General features: G+C 43.9%; 1 protein-coding gene across 1 annotated transcript in view; it reads right to left on the bottom strand.

The window, feature by feature from the left end:
• The window catches only part of LOC120902419 (developmental protein eyes absent), a 37,985-nt gene that overhangs the window by 11,277 nt on the left and 3,203 nt on the right, over positions 1-23,505 (bottom strand). The window contains exons 2-3 of the mRNA XM_040311141.1: positions 18,810-19,674; positions 13,131-13,180 (exon numbers count right to left, since the gene is read on the bottom strand). Of these exons, the coding sequence (XP_040167075.1) occupies positions 13,131-13,180; positions 18,810-18,890 (131 nt within the window). The 5' untranslated portion in view covers positions 18,891-19,674. The remainder of the gene's footprint in view (positions 1-13,130; positions 13,181-18,809; positions 19,675-23,505) is intronic.

Genomic DNA, 23,505 nt, shown 5'->3' with positions numbered 1-23,505 from the left:
TTAGGCTTTGTGACAAAGTGTAACGTAAAAGAGAGATTTATGAGGCTTTGCTTTATTTATTGTCTAAAACATTTGCCTCTCTGTGTCTCACACACAAACACCAACCAAAATAGGAGCATTTCTGTTGTTTTGGTCGATTGATGTCCCCCTACAAACACTCCTACATTGACTGACTGATCAGGATGGTGATGACGTTCATCTTATGTTTCCCATTATCTTCTTTTGTTTCCTAAAAACAGAAAAAAGCTCTCCCAAAACGAGGGAGAACAAACGCGCACGCACCCAAATCGGAAATACTTTGCGTATAGAAATTGAGAACAATTTCCTTCGCTTGGAAGTAGGAGGAAGTGTGTCCTTTTTTTTTTTGAACGTTATTTCTATCGCCCATCGACCCCACCCCAATAAGGGGTAATACGATATTTTACGCCACCGCCCGCCCAAACCAACACGCCAACAAACTTCAACGCTCATCATCATCATCATCCAATGCGCTCCGTCGCCATAGCAATGATGTGACGTTGAAAAGGCAACGAAATCGTTAACACCGGGCGGAAAACCGTCCAACAGGCGCTGGCTGGCCGGGAAATGAGAAAAATCGATCGACAGTGCGTACGACAGGGAGGGAGTTCGACGCACACGGCACGCTCTGTTTGGTGATTAAAGGTTTTTCTATGAATTTTTTGACTGCTTCTGCCGGTTGGTTGGATTTTCCTCCCCAAAATGGACGCTTTTCTATCCCCCCCCCATTTAAGTGGATATAGACAAACGCAGTATCTTGGCCGGCTGTGTCTGTGGCGTTGGGATGGACGCACCACGTAAACGGACGCAACGATCTGATTGGTGCGTATTTTCACACTCTGCGTCGCTCGGGCAAAACGGGGATGGATGGATAGTGGGGCTGAGTTTTTCCCGAAATTTGTTGATTTGTCTATGGTGTAAATACTTCCATCGCATTAGATGGTGTAAAGGAAAAGCTGGATACTATCGACGAATCAGAGCGGTTTGCAGCGCGTACAGCGTACCAGTGCCTGCTGTTGCCATGTCGACGGGGGTGAAAATCGATAAAATTATATGCTTCATCAAAAAATCAATGCTTTAGATACACGGAATGCTCTGTGTATTTAGCTATTCTATCGAAAGTTGGTTGATGTTTGATGAATTATGTAACCGTTTTTATTAGCTTTACGAACCTTATTTGATTGCTTCATGGAATTTGATAACAATTGACGTACATAATTCATATGCACTGAGTATCACTGAAAGTTCATGGTAAGTTCATTGTGAAGTTCATCATGCAACCAAAATGTTTAAGGCAAAATGAACGATGTTCTGTTACTTCATTTAATTTCTAATCCTAACTCATTAAATGTCTAAATAACTAGTTTTAACTTCGTTGCACAGTAATAATAGGCATAATCAACAGTATGTTGATTACCTTTTTATACGTGTACTTTATTAATATTATAATGGTCGATTTGCTTTTTTTACGAATAATTTTACAAACGCTTCTTAGGTTATGAAATTGGAGAAAATTTGAAGTTCTAATTGCTGAGTGAATGAATCAATGTAATCGAAGACCATTTGTTTGCCCTTTTTCTCCTACTTATGAATCCAAACAAGGAGAGCGAAAAAGCTCCAACTAACAAACTAAATAAATGAAACACGAAATAAATCGATACAGTTAAAAGACCTGTGCTGTGCTGTTTTTTTAGTTTTTCGTGATGTTTTTATTAATCATATCAGGATCTGTTTCGCACATATTTTTGAAAATATCTTCCGATTTATTGATTGTTTCTTAAAATATTTTGAATAATTTGTTTTCAAAATGCTCTAACGATGCCAATCAATCGTGGAAGAGATTCAAAATATGTGGAATAAAACGCGAGACGGCTCCAAAACATTCATACTAATGCTTTTCTAATGCGGAAAAATAAAATACAGATTTATTTTAATTTCAACTTGATGTTCACCAAAGAAATTCACTTAAAAAAATGCAAAATTTGTCAACACTGTCAACAAACAAGCACCTATGTTATTTTCCACCCAATGTAAATTCCACCACACAACATGTAAGGGCGCCACAGAGAGCACCACAGTGACTAAAACTAAAACACTCAAATACCGATGCACTGTGACGTGATCTATATTTACTCCACATTCGTCAGGCCGGTGCCGCAGCAACGCTTGACGGATGATATTACGCTCCTATTACTGCCACTCGCCTATCATCACCAACAAACGTCCCATGCCAGCCACACACACACACAAAAAAGAAGAGAAACAGCTCACTGGAACCGCCGTAACCGTCGGCGACAAAAAGGTATCGAATTTAATATCCCACCATGGCCGCGTGCCCACCATCTTCCGGCCCCTCGCACCATTGCAGCACCAAAATGCACCAGAGCTCGCATGCAAACCAGCTGCCTAACAATCTAACATTAGCCACTAAAACACTGCACCACAACTGCATTGCAACCATGGGTAGTAGTGTAGTAGTAGCGCGCAGCCGGTACGGAAATGCCAGGAAGTGAACCCCGACATTGCGAGACTGGTGGGTGCATCCGGTTTTTGTTTTTTTTTTTTTTGGGGGGGTGGGGGGCACGGGAGTAGCGATGGACAGCAGCTAGGCTAGATTAAATTGATTGCCAGCGAGTGGGGCCGGTCCACAACGACCACGGCACGACCAAAGGGGGAGGGAGAGTCAGTCTTTATGGGATGCAGGAATGAATTAAAACCTATTAATAGCGCGCAAATGGAGAAGAATGGAGAGGGCGGATTAGTTTCCACTGCATTGACATCTCCTCCTCCTCTACCACCATTTCCCAAGGGGATGCGCGGATGGTGTAATAATGCTAGAATTACATAATAATTACAGCGCTCATTGTCGTATGCGTGTGCGGCCGTGTGCGGCGGCCGAGGTTAAAGTAAACAAGTTACGCAATGCAGCATATTCCGTCTGGAGCAAAACAATGCCGTTGAATTCCTTTGAGAACGTTGGTTGGAGCGCTTAAAACACCGTACCGATTGTTTAGCTTACGATCATTATCATTACACCAAAACAACATACACAACACACATACGCGCTGCTTCTTCTGATTATTATAGTGTTATGTTTAAACGTTCCATCCACTTTAAAAGCCTTCCGGGAGTGGAGAATGATTAGAGAACGGGCATCTGCGCATCGGGAGCATTCCCGGGCGACGAAGTGTCGATGAAATTTGAAGCAAGCGTAAACAAAATCCTTCGCACTAGTGGCGGAAGCAGCCAATAAAATGAAAGAGTTTTTTTGTAGGATATAAGCATATTGAGCTCCAAAACGCGTCACTACACTGCCAACGCCCTAATAACACGATTGTTTGGACGTGTTGGAAGGGCTGCATTAAGAAGTGCTTCACATTTTATTGCCAAATCGGCGCCTCAATCTCGTAAATGAAACCGTAATTCCTCTGTAAAACGGGAACAGAACAGAACATTCTTAATGTTGAAAAACATATTTAAGAATTTGTTGCGAATGCGTGTTGTTTGACGCTTGACAAATGCTTGTTGTGTGTGTTTTTTTGTGTTGCTGTTCCTGACCGTCTGTCTTCCACGCGTCAAGTGAGTAGTAACATGTGAAATATTATCGTTTGCTTCCTTCTTTGATCGCGCACCACGTGCGAAGAATTTAAAAAATTTCAATCCATTTGCTTTGGAGCCTGCGCAGCACACCCTGATGCGCAAAATTATGAAGGAAAGGCGCAAAGTCGGCAAAAGAAAAACATTCATATTTAGTCGTTTGCCTCCACACTTGAAAGAGGACCGGACCGGTTCAGGAACTGCATTTGGCGGTGTCTATTTGCTTAGATTGCTGCTAAGCAAAGCCAGCTGGCCTGTCTGCTGTCCCAGCAGTGAAGCAAAAGGCACACTCTGAGTGCCAAAATGTGCACACAGCGGCGCTGCTTGCCTTGTGTGGACACTTCCGAAAGCCTTCTTCATCTTACGGCGCACCCCAAAAATGCATCGGCACACAAACTCAAACTCATCATCATCATCGGGGCTCTTTGCATTCTCGTCCTCTCTATTTTTCTTAAACCACTTGTTCCTTGTGCTATTGCCGCCGCCACTGCCACGTCCTAGGGTAGGGCGGGCGCATTTGTGCAACACATGTGCATCGCCGAGCCCAAGCCGTTAAATAAATTAACGAGTGCGTAGAAGGAGTCTACAAGGATGCTTTCGGTCCTTTCGGTACGGCATTCCGAGGCGCGTTAAAATGCCGATCCTTGCCCCGGGACTGCCTGTGGCATGTGTGGGAAGGATCACTTCAAGTGTCACCGTAAAAATAGTTAAACAAAAAATGCATGAGCAACATGTCCTGTAACTAGGGACAGCAACATGTTGTATTATGTTTTATTACTGTTTCCACGACGCAAAACTCGTTGCCTTGAACTGGAAAGCGTGTGTGTACGCGCAGAAAGTAGAATGGTTTCTCGATGCATTTGGGTGGATTTTTAAGAAGACATTTACTGTGATTTATCGACCGTGTACACACACGCACACCCGGGACAATTATCGACACTTTTCAAGTGCGCTGGTACTAGAATGGGAAGAAATTTGTCGCTCTCTCACTCGAGAGGAGGCTGTGTCGCACAAGAAGAAACTAGTTTTGCAACGCCTCGTAAGTGGGAAAAATGGCACTGGAATATGGGTCTGGGATGAAGCAATTGAGTGTTTTTACACACACCAAAAATTCATTATTTTTATTCTTACTCATTAGGCTTAGAAGTGTCACGGCCCTTGACCTACCACCCAGTAACTAAATGGTTGTTTGTTACAGTATATGACCCATAGCTGAATAGTGAGCTCGTGGGTTTGAAAAAAGTATGTGACTGTGGCTCAACTAAGGAGAAAATCATCTTACCTAAAATAATTTAAAAATAATCATCTTTAGTTTAACCGTTTTCATTGTAATTTGGAATTATAAAATTTGGGTATAGTGATTTATTCAATGTAATTTGAAGATGCAAATGCAGTATTTCCAGTACAATCACACCGCAAGATGAATGATTTTAATTTGCAATGTATAAAGGCTTGCCTAAAATGGCTAAATGTAGAAATTTGAAGATGTAATTCATATTTGTTGATACTCTCCTTTTATTCGGTTATCAGGAAATGGTTTATCCTTTTTAATTATGATCTAAAAAAATATATCCAATTCGGTTCAAACTTTAATGTAAAAATACCTGGCTGAAATTGTCTAAAAATGTAAAATTTGTTTGAAACAAATGAGAATTTGACAACAAACACAACAAAACAAAAGAGGCTCCATGATAAATGAAAGACAAATTAAGGTTTGCAACACATATAACGGTGACACATTAACATGCACATAACAATAAGAAACATAAATCAATTCAAGCATAAACAATAAGGAAATCAATATACTTGAAAACGACAAACCAAAATAATTAAATGAAACAAATCTCTTAGCTCAAATCTTCTGTATGAATATAATTGGTTTCATCCTTCTCTACGAGCAATAAATTTAAAGCAACTAACCTCCCAAGAACTGTGAACTATTAACGCGTATTAGATTTTAATCCCACATCCTCTTAAAACACGTCAACAAGATTCGTCCATAAAAGCAAATATGCTACAGGTGTCCTGCCACGATGCCACAAAGCAGGAGGGGAGCACATACAGTCCTCTCTCCTTTGTCTCATAATGTACTGCACTTCCTCTGCTCCGGTTTCTTCCCCTCCCTTGGACTAACTGTTCTTTTTAACGTCCTGTTTGTGTGTCCCTCTTGTGTGACGAGGGCACTACGTACATGCACACATACCTCAGTGCAGGCGCAGCAGGGATCTACTATAGGCAGCATCTCCGGCCCAACAAACGGGTGTCCCGCACGACCACCATACGCACCGTAAAAAAAAGAGACGCAGATTGAAATTTGAGATTTTTGAAAGCGCTGCAATTTTTGGAGAGGAAGCATTAAACCGACGGGAGCACAGCCCTCTATTATGCGCACTGTTCCGCTGGGTTGCCGTTAAAAGAACGTGCGAGAGAGAGATACAGGCGACCCGAGGGGGTTGTTATGCTGGTTTTATGATCGCGGTAGTTGAAGCCGACCGAAAAGAAGGAAAACCTCCCGAATGAAAACCTCAGGAAAAAATGTACACACATTGCTCTTTTTTTTTAAGTTTCCTATGAAAAGGAATTGTTTAAAAAAATATCGTCCGCCACACTCCGCCATCCTCTCCGTCATGGGCATCACCATCGATCGAGCTGCCTGCTTCACGAGCCCGTTTTCTCCCGATTTCAACCGTGTCTCTTCTGCCACATGCCACACTCGGTGGTGATGAACGATTTCAGCATGTTTGCAATGCTAATTGCTTCGTAAGGCGAAAAATGCTCTGTTTCCTTGTTCCCTCGCAACATAGCACGCCAACACGCTTAATGTGCTGAAAATTGTCGCCTTTCCGCCCATCATCCACAGCGTACGTAACGAGCCAGCAGAGATCAGCGTGGAAGAAGAGGCGCAGGATGGGGTTGCCGCGCGTTAACGATTATGGGAGAGCGCAGGAAGAATCGGTTTTTATCATCACGCTCAAGCATCTGATGAGTTCTTCAGCATGACTTTGGCGAGAGGCTGCGGATAAAGATGGCACGAGTGGTTTATGTTTATTTTGCAAAAAAAAACGGCGACTGGCTTCCAGCCAGCACACGTTTGCGGTCGCTGTTGAGGGCTGGCTAATTGGCAGGGCAGCGCCGATTCTAGAACGTGGCGCATCCAGTAAGGCGCGCTCCGCTGCACGCATTATTAATGACACTTGGCACCAGCGCTGGTACAAACTTCATAAATCAGAGCTAGTGATGCGAAGCTAATATTTGCGAGCCCAATGCAACACCAAAAATGAAAAGAAGATCAACAAAAAAACGGGAATATTGTAAAACCAGCGGAAATATTTGGAAAAAAGCCCAACGGAAAATAAAAAGGATTTAAAGAAAAATAAGAATTAAAATACAAAATTTCGATTTAGATATTTTTGCGTACCCTGTTTCGTAATCATGTCTTTATAGTTTGTAGTAATTAAATATACACACAACTTACAGTATGTTATGTATTATCCAAGACTGTTGGCATGGGTTTTCGACTCTCTATAATATACGGATGGTTAGAAGCCACATAGTTCCAAGATATTTTCGAAAAAAAATGAAACAGGTCTAGAACTTCTTACATGAAAAAGTATAACACATTATCTTGATAGGACATCGATGTAGGAAAATCTCAATGAAATTTCAGTCCTTCTACTACCTAAAAGCTTATCATTATAGTCATCATCGCCATCATGAACCAATGTACTTCCATATTAGTTTGTAACATTAAAAAGGTCATCTAGACAAACCCATTAATGAATAAAATGAGTTCCTAGAAATGAATAAGATTTATCCAGTCATTTGATAATCATCAACATTATCATCAGTAATGTATATATCTACATCATATTAAAATGATCTACATCAAACAGCTCATGTGGATTAAAAATAGAGAAGCGCACACTGTTCACAAGTTACTAAGTGACTTGCATCCTTCAACTATATGTATGGAATCAACACATTACGAAGTGTTTGAATGGATCTATTCGTTTAATCTATTCTGTTTCATGACTCACTCTTTTAGAAATCTTATTTTCACTGATTCAAGTAGTATAACTAAAAAAGATCTTGTTGCTTGTCGGGCCTAAGAGTGAGTCAGTAAAAAGAAAGGAATAAGTTAAAAATTCAAATCCCTACCACTTAACTTTCATTCTGATTTAACTCATTGAAACAAGGCGTTATTAGATAGGCTTGTTACAATACATTTACATAGATACATTACAGAGTTTTGGAGAAAAACGTTTATCGAATTTGAAACACAATTTACAACATGTGTTTTGATTTTAACACTTCAGCAAATACTAGAGGGAAAGTAAGGATAAAAGTCTGTGCGTTTTAAACAATACCCAGGAATTCCCAGGATAAGGAATTCGTAAAATTACACTTCAAAACATATGCTTTTTGCATGTTTTTCGTGTCCTAACAAAGCTCAAATATGACATAAAGTCATATACGGTTACAAAAGTAAGAAAACAAAAACCCACAGTAAGAATACATGAAATCGAACTTAAGCAAACCCCATTCATCGTTTGTTTTTAATAATAGAAAAACAATACGACTGCATCGATCGATCCTCTAGTATCATCTCACTATCGCTTTCATCAAAATAGAAGAAAAGGAAGAAACGAAAGACAAAAAAACAAACACACATAAACATGATTTCCTAATATTCGAGGGCGCTCGTTAAATTCGATACGGCCAACGCCATCAAAAGTGTGACACACGCACCACCGGGCGACCAATCAGACCGATTTACACACTTCCGAGTAGGAAGAGGAAGGGAGAGGGAGACCGCGGGAGGTGGGTGTAGAATCGTCCTCCCGATCCAATCGATCGATGTGTGTTTGGTGTGAATTTAATTTTCCCATTCCATTGGCACTACACTACTACGCGCGATCGCGCGATCTCGCGGACCCGCTCTATAACCAGGGACCACCCACCGTCCGCTGTGTTTGTTCAGTGGTCCATTATGTGGACTCTCCCGTTACATACGACGACCCTGGGTCCCTTCGCTACCGCCAACCTCCAACGAACCAGGCGCCGTGTACTCGCCTGACACTGGGGCAACGACGAATGCCTGGAGCCTCGCAGCCTCGGGTCGATATATTCTCCTTCCCCCCATCTCTCGCCCCGAAACGGCGAATGTGTCTTAAATCATAATCTTTATCTTCATCATCACTGTGCGCTTTCCAGCGCGTATATCTTACTTTTGTAACTCCAACTCTTCCCGTCCCTCGGTGCTGTCTCCTCGATTTCTTTATCTCTCGCGCTCTCTGTTTCTGTTTCCTATCGGACACCTAAAGATTCTTTGTTTTGAATTCGCGCCCGTTACCGTACGTCCGTTTGCATTAAGCTCGCGTGTCCACGAACGATCTGGTGGTCCACCGGCGACACGTTTAGCCGTCTGCGTTACTTCGGTCGTCGTCGTCGTTGTTGGACCTCTCGCCAGCGCAACATCATTATTTTGCATTCTCCTCTTCTTTTTTCACCCATTCGGGCCCTATCTGCATTCCCCTCCCCAGTTCGACACACTTCCTTCGCCACTCCAACGAAAGTCGGGAATTGTTCTGTCACACTAACTCAAAGCGACATCAATACCGTTCCTAACAAATCGTCGTCAATTTATTGACAAACGGGGAAAGAAAACGACAACAGATGAAGGGAAAGGTGAAGAGAACGGAGATACGAGCGTCCTTCGACCGATTCGCAATCCACCAGCGCAAAGGGAACAATAATTTAACCGTTTCTTCGACCGAAGAGATCAATCCATCATCAGGTAAAACCTCAAAAAAAGAATGAAGTTATCGTACACTGTTGTGAGGGGTGGTGGTAACGAATTAATTCTTCCCTCCCGGAGGTTCTTCCTTCTCAACCCTATTTTCCCCCCCACAACGGTCAATCAAGATTTTCGCAAATTACCACCGATTACTAACGAGATCGTAAACGATCAAACTCCATAAGTAATCCGGACCTGGTGACGGTGCCACGATCCTCATCACCGCCGACGAAAGCCGAGTGTGACGACGGACGACCGTGACACGGCTAGAGACTCTCCGCTTCTCGGTCGGTTTTAGCAGACTATTGCTCGGCGCGGAAACCAGAAGCACAACGAAAAGGGATCGTCTAAACAGTTCACTTTGGAGCAACTGGGAGAGCCGCAACATGGGTGGAAAGATGTATTAATAATAATCTAATTAGACGAAAACTAGCAGTCCATCAAACCAGCGTCCGCTGCCTCAGTCTGCGCCCAGGGCCTGTGTCCCGGGCCGCTCAACGCAACGCAGACTGCGCTAATCTGCCCGACTCCCGGCGGCATCGGTTGCCTTTTATCTTTCGGCAGCATCTGACGGGGGCTGCACGTTTTTGAAGGGATTGTGTATGTGTGTCTGTTGGTTCTTTTTTTTTTTTTTGAACAAATTGTCCCTGGCCTGCTGGTGAGTGGTCGGAGCTGAGTGATGGACATGTTCATCAACTGAAGGTAAACTTCGGATCGGCGGTTTGAAATGTTCTTTGTAGGTTGTGAAGTTTTGCCTTTATCTGTGGCGTTTAGTCGCTGGAATGTTTGATGTGTCAGTGTGATAAAGAGGATCAGTTTTTGCATGCAAATGATGAACTGATGGTTTAAGAAAAAGTGATAGTGATGGTAGTTTACAGTATGGTCCCGTGTTACGCGCTCAATGTGATCAAAAGATAGTGGAGTAACTCTTATATTCACGTGAGTCCAACATGTCTTGAATATGAACTAGAGTCGAAAATGAGAAATTCACATATTACCAATTCCGTGTAGATTGAGAACTGGGTAACCTGAGAACAGATTACACAGTAAAAAACTGTTGTAATAAAATGTTCAAGCTGCAGGGTTCAAGCTGCAGGGTTCTTTCAATACAGGCTTTTAAGGATACAAGTTTGGGGACATTAGTATCTTTTCCCCCGGACTGGTTTCCAGAGGTGTTTCAAGTTCGCTGGCGTTAATCTTGACCATTAGCTGACACTTTTCATTTACCAAATATTGATCCTCAGCATCATTAACGAACACAAGTAGCACGATATTCCTGGTTCCTCCACAATCGTAAAAACCTACTCACACAATGTAATTGACTCCTTTTAACGATTACTCAGCAGCGATCACACAACACTCCGTGAGTGTTTTTGCCTGAAATATTTGCCTATAAATAAAGACACGTTACGCGCAGGCCACAACACACATTCCTGTCCGATGACTAACCAGCCCCCGGTGACTTTCGACACTTTCCGTTCCGTTGGCACCTTATTTCTCTCACTCTCCGATCGATCGGATTCGATCGACGCGACACCGAACGCCGTTAATCGATAATCGATCGCTTCCCGGGGCCAAACGGCAGCAGCTCGAGATAGCTTCGCTCGGTATACACCACCGGACGATTGCTGCGGACGAGAGCACGACGCTGCTATCTAAATATTTCGACCATTTGGAGATACTTTATCGCACGGTCCATCCCAACACCCCTGGACGACTTCCTCGATCCAACGGCCACCGACGAGACGGGGCTGACTGTTTTCCTCATCAAGAAGGCCCCTTCCCTCATTTCATCTGCATACAGATGAGCTTCCCATCGGGGCACACTGCACACGCTGGCCACGGTCCACGCGGGCTTCAGTGCGCGCTTGTCAACGATCCATTGTCACAGCTTGGTTGTTTGTTTTATTTTGGCTTTATTTTAAGTTTTCAGTATTTCAGCTTCCACCCCCAACCCTCGCTTGATCGGTCGTTTCTGCCACCTCCCGGTAATGCGCGCACCCACTGCCCAGCGCTCTCGCCTCCGATTAGTTTATGTTTTATTCATGTTTTGGTTCTGCGCTAGGAAATTGGTGGTGATTTCCGATGTGGATAGAGCGGTGGGGGAGGGAGGAAAGGTGGCAGGTTTGCCATCCTAGCGCGCCTGGCGTGCCGTGGACGGGAGCGTCGTAAATTAGCGCCCATTTTCCCTGGCCCCGCGTTGTGCCCGGGTCAACACATTCGATTTTATTGCCAATCGGTCTATGATTTAACGCCACACGATCATCGCACCAGGTAGCACCACCCAGATAATGGTGGAAGCGCGAGGAAGGTATGGGATGAAATTGTTATATTGATAAGCTTGAAATCATGTATCCTTATCGATTGGATGTCTCATGACGGTCAGCGTAATCAGTCGATACGTTAATTCGTGCCGAGATTCGATTAATTAAATGTTTACATTAATTTGTATTACTCAGAAAATCATTTGAAGATGGATTGAGGTTACTATGAAGAGTCTAAACATGTTGTACTATAGGTCGACGGTTCAACTTAAATTCAGATCATGAATTATTTGCCACAATCAATGAAATCCTAGCGTTGTTACTGGCGACAAGTTAATTGACCAATTTTAACACTTTTATGAAGCAAAACAGTTTAAACTGGTAAAACAAATTTAGAGGAGTATTAACGAATACGTGCCTTGTCTGCTTCATATTGATCATTTCCAATTTATTGGATTTGATTTTCTGTGAAAAGTACCAGCAAGTTCAAAGGTTTTTAACCGAATTTTGATGCTTTTATATGAAAAAAAGGTTACATGGTCGCAAAAACATTCATTTATTTTCTATTACTTTTCCCCAACGTACTGGTAAGTAAGGGATCAAGTAACGAAAATATCATGTGTCCTTTTGGCTGCTATATGACTTCAAATCAACAAATCAACTAGCTTACAACAACTGTGAATATTCCTTCATAGAAAGTTTCTTACGATCGAGGCAAACAACCACTCACGAAGCGATATCGTTGGCTCTCTTAAATTCACTATACAAGCTCTTCTTTACTAAGCTCAATTAAGAATCGTTGCATTATAAACACGACAATTTCAATTTTCTATCTGTAAGGACATACCACAAAGAGATGTAATGAGCCGTGAATCAAGTGTCACCGTTGAAGTAAAAATGAACGATCACTTAAAACAAATTCTTGCCAGCTACAGATGTCCACCGATAGAAACTGTGTGGCTGTTCAACAACTTTAAGGTACATTCTGTTGATTCTTACTTTTATATACTTCCCCATAAAAACCGTTTCAGAACGATCCACATTAAGTTACATGCGCTAAACCAAATACTCTCCCCTGTCACTCGTCATCGGGGTCACTAATTACATTTCTGCAACTACCAACACAAATAGTTACATTTATTGCTCTCTGTCTCAGTGCTTTTCGCAACAACAACAAGGACAACACAAACCTGAACTTCAACCGAACCACATAAACCACCGTGCGGTCCATAAATCCATTCGAGCCGTAAAATATATTCGCACTTTCGCCGCGGCACGCACGGGAGAAGGTAGTAACGGGAACGACTCGTACAGTTCCGCAGCACAGTTCCCGATTTACGACTGCTTCACAGGCAAGTGTGTGCTGTGCAGCCGCTCTGGCTTTCTGGCCATAAAATCTGTACCAACTTCTGACATTAACACCAACGTAGTGTGCATACACTACTACTACTTACCGAGAACGTTCCGTCGTCGTGTCCGGTCCTTCGAGGCGCGATCGTTTTCCCTGTACAGAAGAGAGAAAGAAGACGAAGATAAGAATGCGTTACGAAGATTGCACATTCTCTCAGTCGTAAACAAGTCGGTGTGAAAGTTTCTCTAGCCTAACCGCTAGAACCGATCGGAAACAAATCATCATGCCCCTGTCCCAACATTTAACAAACAACGAAGCTCATGCGGAAACACACACACAACACAACTACTAAACACAGCCACCACCACCACCACCCGGATTTTGTTTTTTTTTCCCTGTCGACTACTTATTAGAAGCATTGACCGTGATTTATCAGCCCGTCTTGCGCCCGGGCCCCGTACCATTGCACACGTTCGCGTGAGCTCGTAATTTATCTTCCACCTTTACCGTGGGGGTTTCCTGGATTCTCGCGCCACCACATTTTCCCACCACTAACCGTTTGTCCCTCGGGAGTGTTTCCAAGCAGCCCGCGCACCCCCCCTACCCCCGCAATAAAACGCTAAACGGGAACAAATTATTTAAACGCTTCCCGAAAAATGCGCGATAAGATGCCTGACGCGGGATTCCCTTTTCGGGATGGGAAAGGTGGCAAAAGAGAAGGTCTACGAACATCGGGACGAAGACGGAAAGTCAATCGGTATCGGGGACTGTTGGTATCGTTTCCTTGTTTTTACCTTGTCTCTCTCTCTCTCCGTCTCGTATAGGGCTTCGACCACGTAGTGTCTGCCGTGCATCTCCTCTCCGAGGGGCAGTTGTTTATGCATCTCGCTTGGGAAAGATATTCACTTGACTGATTTAAGGGCTTCTCGGCGCTGCGAGTTCGAAGAATCAGAAAGAAGCCCAAAGCGTGAAGCAGTACGATGTAGAAGAAAAAAAACGCACCCGCACACACAAACATATTCAAAATCGAATGAAAAGTCATAAAAATAAAAAAGGCGACAACTGATGGGTGTCAACAAGGCACAAGGCCCCTCTCCCTAAGCGCGCCGAAGTTACCGCCGTCCTTTGGTTCACAGATCCAGTGTGGAAGCTGGGCCGGAGAGGGAAGCCCCCGAGGAAGGGGGGAAAAAAGCGATCGACGATTTGTGGTATCTTTGAAGGAATAAAGAAACAACCAGTGTGTGACAGTGGCGCGATCTCGCTGCGCTGTGCGTTGCGCGAGCATGTGTTGACAAGAGGTGGATTTTTTTGTTTGTTTGGCTGCGTTGTTTGGGAGGCGAAACATGGAACGATCCTTTGGCAAAGCACGACACAAAAAAGCATAACATGCTTTATGCTCTAATTATGCAGCAGCAGCAAAAAAAAACACAAACTAGTTGATCGTGAACAGTTTCGTTGATTGAGAAGGTTAGAAAAAACGAGGCATAAAAAACTCGTTTCACTCCATCACATGAAGCTGATATTAGAACAGAAAATTGTGCCCCACTAACACGCAAGGACGGAAAAGGGTGGCTCTAATCTTTGATCGTTTCTTCCAAGAAGCCTTATCATCCACGTTTAGAGTCCACCCTTGCTGTTACGGACTCGCTGTCCAAACCCAGAGACAGAGCGCGATGTATCATTTTGGGTGACGGACGATCGTCACAAGCCGAAACACTCCCACCCTGATCATGCTGCTTCTTGCTCGTCACATTAAACACACAGACAAGAGCGAAAGACCAAACCAAACTCCACAACATATAAACTAACACGAAAAGTGGGAGGAAAACACATCTTTATCGAGCCGCTTTATCGTGTTTTTGCTCGCGCGGTACACGATTTTTATATCGGCTACGATAATTGCCTTCACGTTTAAAGGGGTGTGTGCTTGTGTGTGTGTGAACGATTTTATGTTGCTGTCGCTTGTCCCCTTGAATGGTGAAGGTTTCCGCGGTCCAGAGGGATTGGTGTACTGGTCAAATCCTAAACGGCAAACGCTTTTCTCCCGCGTTCAAGATCGATAAAAAAGGCACGATGATGTCGACGGCACCAAACCAATGTCGACGATAAAATTATACCGTTTCGAGCTGTTTCGGGCTGCTGCTCACCGGGTCGCTCGTGCATTTTCCACCGAAAAAACGTTTATAACCCTTTTTCTATCGAGCGGGTCTCTCCCAAGCAGACCGCAAAGACACGTAGGCTTCCCGTTTTGTACTGGACAGTCAAAGTACCATCTCTGATACGGACGTGAATGGTTGCTTTTCCTTCAACTTACAGCCGGGTACGGGGTCACATCACACATCACCAAGCTACCCGGCCGGGGAGACTAGGCGACCGGTCTATAAATAATGTTCATAAATAATATCCATAAAAACCAAATTAATGGGCAAAGAATTATGTTGTTGCGAGCTTTCCTTTCGTTAATTTTTATTAGCAACCACGTCTGATCCGAACCAAGATCGTCCCACCGTACGGGCAGCCGGCGAAACACGTCAGAAAATGGGTGGAATCGATCAGAAGATCAGACTGGGACTCTTATTGCCCTGTTCTGCTTCCCTTCCTTGTCCCTTGTCTGCCGGACGTTTGTTTGTTTTTTATTGGAACGATATTATTTTATTTGTTTTTAATTTTTATCTCCTTAAGCTGTGTCATTAAACGTTGCGGTCGCGGCTCACTGAAATGCCACCGTCTTGTTGTTTCAAACACGGATTGATCGGATCGGTGCGCGTGTAATCGTTTCTTCCCGGAGCCACTTTGGTGCCATTTTGGTTGGGCATCTGAAGAAGCGCGTATCGATTTACCCCACCATCCGGTGGTGTTATGATGGTCCTGTTCTTGGACTGAAGAAAGACGGCTGTTGTTAACAACAGCCAGCCACGAGTGTAATGTTTTCGTTTTGGCATCTAAAAACACATACCCACTCACACACACACACACATACAAGATATCGATAACGACTGGCAAAGCACACTGTTAGGTCGCGTGAAATATGGCCAACATAATCATTTGTGAGCAGTTTTGGGTTTTGTTTTAGCATGTCGTATCACCGTCTACCGGTGAACTTTCAGCGGTCCAAGTCACTACATGCTGCATGGGGGGGGGGGGGGGGGGGGGCAATGGAGGTGGAATAGCACTAAACGACCCTGTTAAAGGGAAGGGAAAATTCTCGCTCCACCGAAGACAAATATTAGTTGAAAAATTTTCCAGGAATTTCTCCACCACGGTCCATCTCACACTGTGTTGGTTTAGGGGGGGTTTTCTCGGGTGTTCTTCGTTCACATTATTATTCGTTTCACTTAATCATGGCCAAAGCCTTCGGGCTCCCGCTTCTCCTTCTCTATCGGCGTGCCTGGACCATATCGTTCCCGATCGTTAAAGCGGGTTCCCGGTCCCCCTTGGGAGGATTTGTGGAGAGAAAAAGGGTTGAAGAAACAGCACACAGGCCTGCCATGCATGCCTACCCCCGCCGAGCATAATTTGAAACATAATTAATTTTATATTATTATTTAATTTATCTTGCCATGCCACGGTTTTGCGGTTTATTTGTTTTTTGCTGCTCCAGTTTTCTCCTTCTCTCACACGCTCCCTGTTAAACCCCGGTTTCGTGCCACAAAGACGTGTGTTTGTTTTGATTTAATCCGTCATGTGTCGCACGATCGGGACGCGACATTCGCCGGCGGTGATTTTGTACCGTAGATAAATTGGACAACTACATCCATCTTAGGGGAGCTTGTGTTAATGAAGGGCGAGAGGTGGTTTAGGCATGATGAGCTGCCTTTAAAGATTGTTAACTGAATGATCAAGATTGATATTCTAGGTTTTGTTGTACAGATTGTATTGCTTAAACAAAGAATATAACAATCTCGTTTCAAGGTACTGGTGCTTAGATGTCTTTTTTAGTTAATTTTTATTGAAGCTTTTTGCAAGCTCTGCAACGATACTAATATGTTAAGCAAATTTAAATGATAAGGATAATAGTTGTATTAAAAACTTTTTTTTGTTTTTAGGAAAAAGTGTTTTACAATGAGCCATTTACTCTTATTAGAATACAATTCAAGATTGATAAGAGCATACATTGTTAAATTTTCTCGATAAATGTACAATTTTTACACTTTTTTGTTTGAGGATAATGCTTATGTTATATCTCAGAATACAAAATAAAAATAATTGAATTTAAGATTTTCCTCGCTTTATTTTCAATATGTTATTTCAAGTTATTTCAATACCCTATTTCATTTGTGCTATTTATGTTTTTAAATTTTGAGTGACGAGCTGTTAATATAACATTAAATTAAATTTTAAGGAATAGTTTCTACATTGTTATACATAATAAATGTTTCGTAATTATTTAAGGACAAATAAACAAAAGATCAATTTTAATTTTGTTAGTAACACACAAGAACCTTTCACCAAGCCACAGTCGAACAAACAATTGATTTACCGTACAGAACGGACAAAATAGACCCCAGAAAAAAAGCACAAGTGCATACAGGTTAACCAGCATACGAGAAGAAGTAAGCCACCAGACAACCACCACACACCATACAGAACCAAGACAATGACAACGCACCCCAAAGAAGGAACGTTTTTGGAATCCCACCGGGAGTTTTTGAACGATCAAGGTAAATTAAATTAATAAACAAAAAGACACAACATTAACACGGCATATTTTAGCAGCCTCCAGCCCCAAACGCAATCGCCGTGAATCGAAAGGAATCGAAAGGGGTGGGAAGGGGAAAGGGGAAGAAAAACACAGAGAAAGACAGATTTTCAGATGAAGATAGCGTGGCGAGCACGTAAGAAAGGAAGAATTATGGCTGCGGACGGGAGCGTATGAGAAATGATCGGACAAATGAAATTTGAAAAATAACCATAAACCAATGTGCTGTGCTGTGTGAGGGAACCGATGCTCACGGCAAGCGTGTTGGCTGTGTGTGTGTGTGTGTGAGAGGTGGAAAAGAGAGAAATGGAAGGAAAGATGAGGGAAATGCAAATTTTATGCAGGCAGAGCTAGCAGATTATTAATGAGGGAAAATTTTCGGCTTTGAATTGGCGGGAGTGTGTGTGCGTGAAAGGACAATAATTATTAGTTTTTGGAGAGCATGTAATGGTGAAAGAATTAAACATTAACTTATTTAAGCACCAGAACACACCCTAAGACTACATTCTACCATCATCATCCTTTTCTGTTCTCTACAAAACACACCCCGCCGATCGATTAGCGGAACCAGCGGACCCCAAAACCGCATCGACGAGGCACGAGAAACACAAATGGTTAAATAATTTGTATCCCCCTAAACAGTCATAAAACTAAATAAATTTATTGTCACCCGTGCGATCGATGCAGGACCTGCGAGCTGGAGGTAAGATAAACAACGATCAACGGACAGCAACAAAACAACGAACATCGCCACCACCACGGGAGCGGTAGAACACACATCGATAAAGCGACGGGCAACAGGTGAAGATCGCGTTTAAAACACACACAAAAAAAAAAACGGGAAGGATGATCTAACGATAAGGATAGTGAGAAAAACACCACCAACCCGCCACCAACCCCTAGAGTGCGATCCCTGGCACTCCACAACCGAGCTTAGTTTTGGGTTAGTCAAGGGCTAAAAAACCGTGATCCCCGTGTTTGCGGGATGGGGTTGTGTGCATTATACCCCCGGACGATCGACAGATCGATATAAAACCCGAGTGTGTGTCTGTGTGTAAATGGTCTATTGGTTTATGGGTGTACCTTTGGTTCTATCTCTATCATTTTATCAATGATGGAGATCCGGGGGGCAGATATATAGCTACAAGGCATTAGTGTCACCATTTCATACGATTTTCACCATTAAGGAATCGACAGAAACACACACGCACGCACGCACACGGAGAGCAGACGGGTCACAGGCACAGGCGATCGCGCACACGACGCAAAGTTCAACCGGTAAGGGGTTCGGGGCACACTTACATGTACCGGGTGGTATGGTCAACGCTCTTGCTCTCTCTCTCTGCGATGGTAGTAAAAGCGGCAGCAATAAGTGTGTTTTGCGCTGGTAGTTAGCAGCAGTAGTAGTAGTAATAGTAGTAGTAGCTTGGTTATACGGTAGAGGTGATTGCGCCTGCAACAAGTAGAGATCGTTACCCCGTTGCTCGATCGCCGTTTGACACGCCCGAGTTCTCCGGAGCTCTGGGAACGAACGAACTGCTTTTGTGCTCTTCTTTTCTAAATGACGTTTGTTTGACGTTCGTCGTTTTTGGACATCATCCACCACTATACTTCACTCGTCGCAACGGCTCATTGGTCACACTTCAAACGACAACGGCGACGTACCTTATAGGTTCACTGAGCACAGAGCACGGCACGCACAAATCGTGTACAAATCACAGACACACACACACACTCATCACTCATCTAGATACACTTTGCATATGCACCGCGACACGGTCCGTACACACACACACATACGCACAAGAAGATGCAATTCGCTCTGTCCATTCGGGTGCGTCAATTGCCCGTGGATGACGATCCGCTGACGTTTTTCCCCGGGTTATCCGGGCGGTGCTGGTGGTGGCGGATGCACTGCTGCTGCTGTTCTGTGCCCTGCTGGCCTTGTCTAGAAAGAAGCGAGTGGGGAGTTTTGGTTTTACTTTAATGTGAATTCGGAGTTTGTCGAACGATATTTGCTTGTTTTGCTTTAGTGACTAAAACGGTCCCGTACCAGTCCCCCCCCCATTGCCAACCCTTCTCTCTCATGGTAGAAGTTTTTATTGCTTTTACATTATTGTTATTAGCATTATTATTATTATTGCTATACCCTGTGTGTCTGGCTAGTATGAAGTGGACCTCCCGCCGGGCCGACGTTTTATGCTCGAACTTCAGCACCAGCGTCCCACCCCTTTCCCTTCCCCACTCCGTTTGCGATAACGATCTTCGATGATCTTCGTCCAACCAGTACTGTCCCAGCATTCATCGTCGGGATCACCTGTCCCGACGGAGTGTGTCTTTAGGCGCATGTTTAGCATTTTGTACTACACACCAACAAACACACACACACACCATATATTGCCGAGAGAAAGAGAGAGAGGTGCCGACGATGTATCATTCCAAATTTATGATCCCGGCAAAGGGTTCTCACGGGTTTTTCGGGTAGAGGCTCCGGCAATTTGCATTGCTTAATCGACGATGTTGCAGAAACAAAACGGAGTCCCCCGCCGGGGAATTCTTCGCCGTGGTTCAATCGAACTTACCGGATATCTTATTGCTCACGGGGAAGTTGCGGATCTTTGGTACGATACCCGTCAATGAGTGTGACGATTTCGCCTATACAGACACAAACTCTGCAACCATAGTTCCGGACCTTGGACGGTCTGAAGTGAGGTCTTCAATTCTTCTGGTTGCATCTGGACTGTGTCTTGGCGACTCCAAAGAACCAACCTTGGTGACTCATCACAACCAGTTTTGTTGATGGGAAAATTTCATAATCATAACGGGATCTTCAAGATGAGGCATTGTTTTCTGATGCTTGAGAATAAAAATAATATCCTCAAGACAACATTTTCAACAAAATTCCAACGAGACATCAGCTGTGTAATCGGTAGATCAGCATGTATAAAAGCATCTCGTTTCGATAAGACCGTAGAAAAAACACACACACACACACACAACTTCCCAAACATTCAAATCAATCTGTCGTCGTCATTGTCACTGACGTTTATCGATCCGAGTCCTCTCTCCCGTCAACGTGTAGCGCGGCCGGCCCCGTTCTGTGTTTGGAGGCCCCGAATTTTGACAACCTCTACCTACCGGGTAGACGTGTTTGATTTTTTGGGTCTCCCTTTTCGCCGAATGGCCGGCCGGGCCTGCGAGCGACGGCGTAGAAGATCTTCGATCAAACCGGAACAGTTATGCTCCTTTCTACTCACTCATCGAGTAAAGCCGAGACACGCAAAGTTTGTGACTGTTTCTCCGAACTCGGCCCGCAAGGCCACGCGCGTACGTCTTGCGTACGAAGGGGTTTTGAGTGCGCGACACACCGGTAAAAAAACAGACCGGTTCGTCCAGATAATCGTGTCAAACTTGGACCTTCCCCGTTTCTGCCAAAGACTCCTAACCTCTCCAATCCAATCTATTTTACGCAGAGGCCGGCACGGCCGCAGCGGTTTACTGGTGGACAAATTGAAACCTGTTGATGAAAATTATCATCAAATAATTGATTTCCAGTTGATTAGCATCGAGACGAAAATCAAACAAATGAAAAATGGGACCCAATTCTTCGAAGCGTCTCTCGCACACATTCTCGTCTCCTTGCTCACACACACACACACACACACACACACACACACACACACACACACACACACACACACACACACACACACACACTTCCTCCCGCTTCAGTAGAGGACCGGTCTCGTCTGGCAAAGGTGTGGGGAGCAAATTAATATGCATCATACATCAGCGTGACAATGTTTGAAGGATGAAGACAGAAAAGCGAACTTTTTGCAACGATAAAACAGAAAAGAAAAGACAGATACAATCGTTCGCCCAACACACACACACACACACACAAAAACTCCACTGTATACCTCAACCGGGGAGACACGATCGATCGCGATCAGCGAGCATCATTCGTCATCGGCAAGGGATGACACTCCGTCCGGGGGGTGTGTTGTTGAAATAATAAATTTGCACGCTGACAGTTCCCAACAAGCGAACATACACTACGCGATGTCACACACAAACGGCATTCGATGCGGCCGCGCAGAGATCCTTCCGGTGCGATAGGTACGTGTGCGCGGGAGATACGCTGCCTGCTTCTGTGACTCATGGATTTTTCTTCATTTCCCCTTCTGGCCGGGGATTATGAGCAATTGTTGCATTTGAGGCCTGTTTGCTTCCCATCGGGCCACATTTCACACTAATTTGTCAGCCAGGTTCGTGGAGGAGTGATGATGCGTTTCGGTGTGAAGGTGTATTTTGTGATTGTGTGTGCGAACGATCGAGGATTATTCATTTATAACGCGCGAGCTTCAATTGTTGAGATGGTGTTAGGAGGATCTTTTCACGATGTGACACACACAAAATTAAGATGTTATCTTAAATAAATGATACTTTTAGTGATCTTCGAAGAAGTGAGCATTTTTCCTTTACAATCATTATTGAGTAATTTGAAACGCTATTAAGATAAGCCTGAACTGTTTGCTGATTATTGAAGGAGAAAGACTTTTCTCTGACATTTGATGGAGATTATTTGATAGTTATAGATTCAATGGTTGATATGTCTTCGAACATACAAATTACTAAAATCTTGTTGGCACAATGCTTAATTCAGAAAAGATTAATAAACTTGGAAGTTATCAGTAGGTCGTCATAAACTCTAAAGGAAATTTGAGCAGAAACGCATCAAAGACGATTCAATTGACAAAAAGGCATTTCTATCGTCAGAATCCACACTAAATCCCACTACATCCCACAATTATACGCAAAGACAACTACACATAAAACCCTCTATTCTGATGTAAAACAACATGTTTTAATCGTGGCATGTGAAAAATCTCATAAAAAATCTCATAAAAACAATAAAATAGCATTAAAATGTTTTCCGCATTAAGACAAGAGTACAATAAAAAGTCCTTTACTCCAGCCATCCGCTAGGAAAAACATTTCGTTAGCACCTTTTTCGCCACACACGCAAGGCATCCGCGTCGTCAACATCAAAGCACCGGCGCAAATCTGGTTACCAATCATCGATCGGGCAATTAGGGCGCCGTAATGAAAATGTTTGACATTCCTTATCCATCATTACGCGCCGACGAGCGCTGCTGATGGGCGGAAAATACGTGTGTGTGTGTGTGTGTGGAAATTTGTTCCGATCCGCTCTAGGTGACGAAAATGCACAACATCCCAACATCGTTGTCGTCGCAGTACGTTTGCGCGTTCTCGTGCCGCTGTTTGCTGTTCGTGTTCGGTGGTGTTGGTGGTGGTACTTGGGCGCGTGCAACTCCAATTACAAGCAACTTCTGCTTTGAAATGTGAACCGTGAAATTTCACCACCAGGCCGCCGCCAGAAGAGGCTCAAGTTCACCCGACGGGGTGTGTATGTGCGTGTGTGTGTGTGTGTGTGTGTGTGTGTGTGTGTGTGTGTGTGTGTGTGTGTGTGTGTGTGTGTGTGTGTGTGTGTGTGTGTGTGTGTGTGTGTGGCAGGTCGGACCATCGGACGACGGTTTGGGTGGGCACTGGAGGGCAAAGGATTTGCGCGCGAGACAGTGCGGCACAAGGAACGTCTGGAATGTCGGGGCACTTCAGTCGATCGGTGGGCCTTTATCTCGATCTCGGCCGGCCACATTCCAGCTATTCCGTTCAGATCGTCGTCCTAGACCCTTCTTGCTGAGGGGTCGGAGTCTCAGAACGAAGCGGAGTTCTTCTGGACGATCGAACGAGATGG

Source organism: Anopheles arabiensis, chromosome 3 (genome assembly GCF_016920715.1).
Source record: "Anopheles arabiensis isolate DONGOLA chromosome 3, AaraD3, whole genome shotgun sequence".
Classification (NCBI taxonomy): domain Eukaryota; kingdom Metazoa; phylum Arthropoda; class Insecta; order Diptera; family Culicidae; genus Anopheles; species Anopheles arabiensis.
This window is presented reverse-complemented; position numbering and strand designations above follow the sequence as displayed.